At 42.5% G+C, this 9,236-nt stretch overlaps 3 protein-coding genes across 3 annotated transcripts, besides 1 other annotated feature; 2 read left to right on the plus strand and 1 right to left on the minus strand.

The window, feature by feature from the left end:
• Nucleotides 1–662: 662 nt before the first annotated feature.
• PAU21 (seripauperin PAU21) lies at nt 663–1,157 on the plus strand (the record flags this gene model as incomplete). Its single annotated transcript, NM_001183814.3, has 1 exon — nt 663–1,157. The coding sequence occupies one exon, from the start codon at nt 663–665 to the stop codon at nt 1,155–1,157; it is 495 nt and encodes a 164-aa protein (NP_015039.3).
• A 709-nt stretch (nt 1,158–1,866) lies between these two features.
• Nucleotides 1,867–9,236: a telomere (TEL15R; Telomeric region on the right arm of Chromosome XV; composed of an X element core sequence, X element combinatorial repeats, a long Y' element, and a very short terminal stretch of telomeric repeats).
• YOR394C-A (uncharacterized protein) lies at nt 2,147–2,314 on the minus strand (the record flags this gene model as incomplete). The annotated part of the gene is made up of 1 exon (NM_001184626.1): nt 2,147–2,314. The coding sequence occupies one exon, from the start codon at nt 2,312–2,314 to the stop codon at nt 2,147–2,149; it is 168 nt and encodes a 55-aa protein (NP_878178.1).
• YRF1-8 (Y' element ATP-dependent helicase protein 1 copy 8) lies at nt 3,418–8,808 on the plus strand (the record flags this gene model as incomplete). Its single annotated transcript, NM_001184447.3, has 1 exon — nt 3,418–8,808. One exon carries the CDS (start codon nt 3,418–3,420, stop codon nt 8,806–8,808), a length of 5,391 nt encoding a protein of 1,796 aa, NP_061495.4.

The following is a 9,236-nucleotide window of genomic DNA, read 5'->3' on the forward strand; positions in this document are numbered from 1 at the left end:
ATAATAGAGAAGTTAAATAATGAAAGTGTATCGATCATAGAAATGATTTTATTTTTTTCAACTACTGTTACGGTCAAGAAACTAATACTGAGGATAAGTTTTCGCAACAATGATTTTGGTACAAGTGATTTAAAGTCTTGAATTACTTCAACACAATTTGCTTTGCGACGGTTTAGAATAACGTAATCGTATCAACGAATCCACTAGGCGCGCGTAAAAATTACAGACTCTAACAATATACGACTCCCAGCACATACCTACTATTCTGTACAATTCCGGGAAATAGGAGGGTACAGTATTATTTTTTCTCGGCGATCGTTTAGGGTATACTGGAGATAGGCTTAGCAATACGCTTCTGAACGAGGATCTATAGCAACTAAATTCAGACATTCTGCTATACCAAAAAAGGAAGTATCACAGGCACGGAAAAGGGTTTTATAAGGCACCTCGGCACCCCTATAACTGGCATTCTCACATTCGGCGCATACGAATAGACAAAGGCCCCAGAAAACAATACCTTCGCATACAGAATCTATAAAGATGCATGCCTCGTTTAAAAACAAAAACATCTTCATAGTGATCATGAAGTTGTGGGAAAGATGAGATATGGAGAATATGTGAAGTGCTAAAGGAGCATCTGTTAACGAATCGTTTAAGTGGTGATGACCAATGAAGGAATAGGTATAAATAGAGATACTTCAACTATATGCCTTCGAGAATATGTCTTTATTCATTTCTTTCCTGTTAAGCTTATATCAGCACTAACAAACAAAACAAATACAATGGTCAAATTAACTTCAATCGCTGCTGGTGTTGCCGCTATCGCTGCCGGTGTTGCCGCTGCTCCAGCCACTACCACTCTATCTCCATCTGACGAAAGAGTCAACTTGGTCGAATTGGGTGTTTACGTCTCCGATATCAGAGCTCATTTGGCTCAATACTACTTGTTTCAAGCAGCTCATCCAACAGAGACCTACCCAGTTGAGATTGCTGAAGCTGTTTTCAACTATGGTGACTTCACCACCATGTTGACTGGTATTCCAGCTGAACAAGTCACCAGAGTCATCACTGGTGTCCCATGGTACTCTACCAGATTGAGACCGGCTATCTCCAGTGCTCTATCTAAGGACGGTATCTACACTGCTATTCCAAAATAGAGAGAAGCTTTTACGAACGAAATTCCATAGACATTAAAAAGTAAAGAAAATGAAATAAAATATGTTATTCTATTGATATAAATACAATTTCTCATATGTAAATGTATATTAATATGACAACTCATTTTTGATCAATAACAGTGTTTGTGGAGTATTTTCTCAATACAATAAACCCAAAATAGAAACTTCTCTTTTGCGTCACTGTTCTGGAAAAGGGTGCATGGTAATAAAGCTAATAGGGTATGTCCAATAAGCAATACTGAACTTGGAAATGTGCGGCTTCGCAGCCTTTTGTCTTTCTATAAAAATGTGTCGTTCCTTTTTTTCATTTTTTGGCGCGTCGCCTCGGGGTCGTTTATAGAATATGCGTCACTTTTAAAAATAAGATTGCAGATCAGGGCAAAACAAGTAGCAAGTCATAGCAAGAGACCCTGATTTTTGTGACATAAATATTATTATTTCTTTGTTAGGTTAGTTTTTTATGTAACTGTAACTGGAATAGAGTTGAGGGGATAGCGCCCACATGTGTGTGAGCCACTACCGTATTATTGCTCGGTGAATAAAGAGTGTCACAACAATGGGATGACATAATATTCTAATGTGAAGTCTGTGTAAGTACGAAATATTCTGAAGTGGCATCCGTTCAAGCAAATGGGAATATTAAGGAACTTTTACGTTAATGACGTCATGGTAGTGCTCGTACTTCAAGTCAATATGTTTATGTATTATTGTTGAAGAATGGAATATTTTTATGTTTAGGTGATTTTGATGGTGATTTTTTGGTTATATTAACATAAGTGTATATAAATTAAGTGGTTAGTATACGGTGTAAAAGTGGTATAACGTATGTATTAAGAGCAGTTATACAATATTTGGGGCCGCCGAATGAGATATAGATATTAAAATGTGGATAATCGTGGGAGTTATGCGTAAATGGCACAGGGTATAGACCGCTGAGGCAAGTGCCGTTAATAATGATGTGAGTGCATTTAGTACTGATGAAGTGAGAGATGGGCCATGGAGTGGAATGTGAGAGTAGGGTAACTTGAGATGATATATACTGTAGCATCCGTGTGCCTATGCCATATCAGTATACAAGTGAGGGTGGATACGGCATGTGGTGGTAGGGTAAGTATATGTGTATTATTTACGATCATTTGTTAACGTTTCAACATGGTGGGTAGAACAACAGTATGGTGAGTAGCGGATGATGGATGGTAGGGTAATAGTAGGGTAAGTGGTGGTGGAGTTGGATATGGGTAATTGGAGGGTAACGGTTATGATGGGCGGTGGATGGTAGTAGTAAGTAGAGAGATGGATGGTGGTTGGGAGTGGTATGGTTGAGTGAGACAGGGTAACGAGTGGAGAGGTAGGGTAATGGAGGGTAAGTTGAGAGACAGGTTCATCATATATATGTCACTGTATTGCATGCTGGATGGTGTTAGACAAGGCCGTAGGGACATATAGCATCTAGGAAGTAACCTTGTACGAAAATAGGCAATATTTCCTGTTTAGGCGATTGTGACGCAGATTTTAGTCCAACGATCTAGCGTCAAGGAATTTTTTTATAGTGGGACATTGCACCAAGGAAGTAACTTGATACGTCGTGGGTGAATGGGTCTGTTTTCTTATTCGGCGGGGTAATACATTTTTGGGGGAAGTTTGTCTGTCTGACGCGCCATATGTAGGTACGCCAAAAAGGGCTCCTCTACTTCGAAGCGCGAGGTCGTATACCTAATAAGGAAATGTAATTTATAACTTTCTATTATATTGGTCTTTTCGAGAGCGGAAGAAGTTGTAGGCTAAGCGCAGGCTAAGCGTAGGTCCATATTTAAAGTATCCAAGAGAATATCCACGAAGCGGCTGAGCAACGAACAGAATCCTGGTTCTCCTCGACTAAGCAGATAGTTAAGATACTGTGCACCATGGAAATTGAAAACGAAAGTACGTACCGACTACTTTATTTTTGCAGGCCGGAAATCAAGCGATGAATGAGACATCCTTCTGTTTTCTATGTTGGGACAGACAGTCGCTTATCTTAGTGAGATTTCTTATTAACTGAATTTTCTTTGCTGCTGCTGGAGATTTGCACCTGCATAGCGCAGATTCTGCTTCTTCTCAATAGAGTAGCTTAATTATTACATTCTTAGATGATGATAAGACGGAAACTGGACAATCTTTTGTTTATATTGATGGATTTCTTGTCAAAAAGCATAACAATCAACATACTATTGTTAATTTCGAAACTTACAAAAATAAAATGAAAGTTTCCGATAGGCGTAAGTTTGAAAAAGCAAACTTTGACGAGTTTGAGTCGGCTCTAAATAACAAAAACGACTTGGTACATTGTCCCTCAATAACTTTATTTGAATCGATCCCCACGGAAGTGCGGTCATTCTACGAAGACGAAAAGTCTGGCCTAATCAAAGTGGTAAAATTCAGAACTGGTGCAATGGATAGGAAAAGGTCTTTTGAAAAAATTGTCATTTCCGTCATGGTCGGGAAAAATGTACAAAAGTTCCTGACATTTGTTGAAGACGAACCAGATTTCCAGGGCGGACCAATCCCTTCAAAGTATCTTATTCCCAAGAAAATCAACTTGATGGTCTACACGTTGTTTCAAGTGCATACTTTGAAATTCAATAGAAAGGATTACGATACCCTTTCTCTTTTTTACCTCAACAGAGGATACTATAATGAGTTGAGTTTCCGTGTCCTGGAACGTTGTCACGAAATAGCGAGTGCCAGGCCGAACGACAGCTCTACGATGCGTACTTTCACTGACTTTGTTTCTGGCGCACCTATTGTAAGGAGTCTTCAGAAAAGCACCATAAGGAAATATGGGTACAATTTGGCACCCTACATGTTCTTGTTACTACACGTAGATGAGCTATCGATTTTTTCTGCATACCAAGCAAGTTTACCTGGCGAAAAGAAAGTCGACACAGAGCGGCTGAAGCGTGATCTATGCCCACGTAAACCCATTGAGATAAAGTACTTTTCACAGATATGTAACGATATGATGAACAAAAAAGACCGATTGGGTGATATTTTGCATATTATCTTGCGAGCATGTGCGCTCAATTTCGGGGCGGGTCCCCGTGGTGGCGCTGGTGACGAAGAGGATCGATCTATTACGAATGAAGAACCCATTATTCCCTCTGTGGACGAGCATGGCTTGAAAGTATGTAAGTTGCGTAGTCCTAACACTCCACGAAGACTCAGAAAAACACTAGATGCCGTGAAAGCTTTATTGGTGTCGTCTTGTGCTTGTACTGCAAGGGATTTAGATATATTTGATGACACCAACGGCGTTGCAATGTGGAAATGGATCAAAATTCTGTACCACGAAGTAGCGCAGGAAACCACGCTGAAGGACTCTTATAGAATAACTTTGGTACCTTCTTCTGATGGTATATCAGTATGTGGAAAACTTTTTAATCGCGAGTATGTCCGCGGCTTTTACTTTGCATGCAAGGCTCAGTTCGATAACCTTTGGGGAGAGTTGAACAACTGCTTTTATATGCCTACAGTGGTTGATATTGCCAGCCTCATTTTGCGTAATCGAGAAGTTTTGTTCAGAGAGCCAAAGCGAGGAATTGACGAGTATCTGGAAAACGATTCTTTTCTTCAAATGATACCTGTTAAATATCGTGAAATTGTGCTGCCCAAGTTGAGAAGAGATACTAACAAAATGACCGCGGCTCTTAAAAATAAAGTCACTGTTGCAATTGACGAGCTTACGGTGCCACTTATGTGGATGGTCCATTTTGCCGTAGGATACCCTTACCGTTATCCAGAGCTTCAGCTACTCGCTTTTGCCGGTCCTCAGCGCAACGTATACGTCGATGATACAACAAGACGCATCCAACTGTACACTGATTACAACAAGAACGGTTCATCGGAGCCTCGACTTAAGACGCTTGACGGACTCACTTCAGATTACGTGTTTTATTTTGTCACTGTGCTAAGGCAAATGCAAATATGTGCGCTTGGTAACAGTTATGACGCTTTTAATCATGATCCTTGGATGGATGTGGTGGGATTTGAGGATCCAGATCAAGTAACAAATCGAGACATTTCGAGGATAGTTTTGTATTCCTACATGTTTCTGAATACCGCGAAGGGCTGTCTGGTTGAATACGCAACTTTTCGGCAGTACATGAGGGAACTTCCGAAGAATGCACCTCAGAAGCTGAATTTTCGGGAGATGCGTCAGGGGTTGATTGCCCTAGGACGGCACTGCGTAGGTAGCAGATTTGAAACAGATTTGTACGAGTCGGCGACGAGTGAACTCATGGCCAATCATTCCGTTCAAACAGGGCGAAATATTTACGGTGTGGATTCCTTTTCGTTAACTAGTGTCAGTGGGACGACCGCCACTTTATTGCAGGAACGAGCTTCCGAGCGCTGGATTCAATGGTTAGGCCTTGAAAGCGACTACCATTGTTCATTCTCTAGTACTCGGAATGCGGAAGACGTAGTGGCAGGTGAGGCGGCGAGTTCAGATCATGATCAAAAAATTTCAAGAGTAACGCGAAAAAGGCCCCGAGAGCCCAAGAGTACAAACGATATCCTCGTCGCAGGCCAGAAACTCTTTGGCAGCTCCTTTGAATTCAGGGACTTGCATCAGTTGCGCTTATGTCATGAAATATACATGGCAGACACACCCTCTGTGGCAGTACAGGCCCCACCGGGCTATGGTAAGACGGAGTTATTTCATCTCCCCTTGATAGCACTGGCGTCTAAGGGCGACGTGAAATATGTGTCGTTTCTGTTTGTACCGTACACAGTGTTGCTTGCTAATTGCATGATCAGGTTGAGCCGATGCGGTTGCTTGAATGTGGCCCCTGTAAGAAACTTTATTGAAGAAGGTTGCGATGGCGTTACTGATTTATACGTGGGGATCTACGATGATCTTGCTAGCACTAATTTCACAGACAGGATAGCTGCGTGGGAGAATATTGTTGAGTGCACCTTTAGGACCAACAACGTAAAATTGGGTTACCTCATTGTAGATGAGTTTCACAACTTTGAAACGGAGGTCTACCGGCAGTCGCAATTTGGGGGCATAACTAACCTTGATTTTGACGCTTTTGAGAAAGCAATCTTTTTGAGCGGCACAGCACCTGAGGCTGTAGCTGATGCTGCGTTGCAGCGTATTGGGCTTACGGGACTGGCCAAGAAGTCGATGGACATCAACGAGCTCAAACGGTCGGAAGATCTCAGCAGAGGTCTATCCAGCTATCCAACACGGATGTTTAATCTAATCAAGGAGAAATCCGAGGTGCCTTTAGGGCATGTTCATAAAATTTGGAAGAAAGTGGAATCACAGCCCGAAGAAGCACTGAAGCTTCTTTTAGCCCTCTTTGAAATTGAACCAGAGTCGAAGGCCATTGTAGTTGCAAGCACAACCAACGAAGTGGAAGAATTGGCCTGCTCTTGGAGAAAGTATTTTAGGGTGGTATGGATACACGGGAAGCTGGGTGCTGCAGAAAAGGTGTCTCGCACAAAGGAGTTTGTCACTGACGGTAGCATGCGAGTTCTCATCGGAACGAAATTAGTGACTGAAGGAATTGACATTAAGCAATTGATGATGGTGATCATGCTTGATAATAGACTTAATATTATTGAGCTCATTCAAGGCGTAGGGAGACTAAGAGATGGGGGCCTCTGTTATCTATTATCTAGAAAAAACAGTTGGGCGGCAAGGAATCGTAAGGGTGAATTACCACCGATTAAGGAAGGCTGTATAACCGAACAGGTACGCGAGTTCTATGGACTTGAATCAAAGAAAGGAAAAAAGGGCCAGCATGTTGGATGCTGTGGCTCCAGGACAGACCTGTCTGCTGACACAGTGGAACTGATAGAAAGAATGGACAGATTGGCTGAAAAACAGGCGACAGCTTCCATGTCGATCATTGCGTTACCGTCTAGCTTCCAGGAGAGCAATAGCAGTGACAGGTGCAGAAAGTATTGCAGCAGTGATGAGGACAGCGACACGTGCATTCATGGTAGTGCTAATGCCAGTACCAATGCGACTACCAACTCCAGCACTAATGCTACTACCACTGCCAGCACCAACGTCAGGACTAGTGCTACTACCACTGCCAGCATCAACGTCAGGACTAGTGCGATTACCACTGAAAGTACCAACTCCAGCACTAATGCTACTACCACTGCCAGCACCAACGTCAGGACTAGTGCTACTACCACTGCCAGCATCAACGTCAGGACTAGTGCGACTACCACTGAAAGTACCAACTCCAACACTAGTGCTACTACCACCGAAAGTACCGACTCCAACACTAGTGCTACTACCACCGAAAGTACCGACTCCAACACTAGTGCTACTACCACTGCTAGCACCAACTCCAGCACTAATGCCACTACCACTGCTAGCACCAACTCCAGCACTAATGCCACTACCACTGAAAGTACCAACGCTAGTGCCAAGGAGGACGCCAATAAAGATGGCAATGCTGAGGATAATAGATTCCATCCAGTCACCGACATTAACAAAGAGTCGTATAAGCGGAAAGGGAGTCAAATGGTTTTGCTAGAGAGAAAGAAACTGAAAGCACAATTTCCCAATACTTCCGAGAATATGAATGTCTTACAGTTTCTTGGATTTCGGTCTGACGAAATTAAACATCTTTTCCTCTATGGTATTGACGTATACTTCTGCCCAGAGGGAGTATTCACACAATACGGATTATGCAAGGGCTGTCAAAAGATGTTCGAGCTCTGTGTCTGTTGGGCTGGCCAGAAAGTATCGTATCGGAGGATGGCTTGGGAAGCACTAGCTGTGGAGAGAATGCTGCGAAATGACGAGGAATACAAAGAATACTTGGAAGACATCGAGCCATATCATGGGGACCCTGTAGGATATTTGAAATATTTTAGCGTAAAAAGGGGAGAGATCTACTCTCAGATACAGAGAAATTATGCTTGGTACCTGGCCATTACTAGAAGAAGAGAAACAATTAGTGTATTGGATTCGACAAGAGGCAAGCAAGGGAGCCAAGTTTTCCGCATGTCTGGAAGGCAGATCAAAGAGTTGTATTATAAAGTATGGAGCAACTTGCGTGAATCGAAGACAGAGGTGCTGCAGTACTTTTTGAACTGGGACGAGAAAAAGTGCCGGGAAGAATGGGAGGCAAAAGACGATACGGTCTTTGTGGAAGCGCTCGAGAAAGTTGGAGTTTTTCAGCGTTTGCGTTCCATGACGAGCGCTGGACTGCAGGGTCCGCAGTACGTCAAGCTGCAGTTTAGCAGGCATCATCGACAGTTGAGGAGCAGATATGAATTAAGTCTAGGAATGCACTTGCGAGATCAGCTTGCGCTGGGAGTTACCCCATCTAAAGTGCCGCATTGGACGGCATTCCTGTCGATGCTGATAGGGCTGTTCTACAATAAAACATTTCGGCAGAAACTGGAATATCTTTTGGAGCAGATTTCGGAGGTGTGGTTGTTACCACATTGGCTTGATTTGGCAAACGTTGAAGTTCTCGCTGCAGATAACACGAGGGTACCGCTGTACATGCTGATGGTAGCGGTTCACAAAGAGCTGGATAGCGATGATGTTCCAGACGGTAGATTTGATATAATATTACTATGTAGAGATTCGAGCAGAGAAGTTGGAGAGTGAAGGAAATTGTTGTTACGAAAGTCAGTGATTATGTATTGTGTAGTATAGTATATTGTAAGAAATTTTTTTTTCTAGGGAATATGCGTTTTGATGTAGTAGTATTTCACTGTTTTGATTTAGTGTTTGTTGCACGGCAGTAGCGAGAGACAAGTGGGAAAGAGTAGGATAAAAAGACAATCTATAAAAAGTAAACATAAAATAAAGGTAGTAAGTAGCTTTTGGTTGAACATCCGGGTAAGAGACAACAGGGCTTGGAGGAGACGTACATGAGGGCTATTTAGGGCTATTTAGGGCTATGTAGAAGTGCTGTAGGGCTAAAGAACAGGGTTTCATTTTCATTTTTTTTTTTTAATTTCGGTCAGAAAGCCGGGTAAGGTATGACAGCGAGAGTAGAGGTAGATGTGAGAGAGTGTGTGGGTGTGGTGTGT

The sequence above is a fragment of the Saccharomyces cerevisiae genome, chromosome XV (genome assembly GCF_000146045.2).
Source record: "Saccharomyces cerevisiae S288C chromosome XV, complete sequence".
In the NCBI taxonomy this organism is placed as follows: domain Eukaryota; kingdom Fungi; phylum Ascomycota; class Saccharomycetes; order Saccharomycetales; family Saccharomycetaceae; genus Saccharomyces; species Saccharomyces cerevisiae.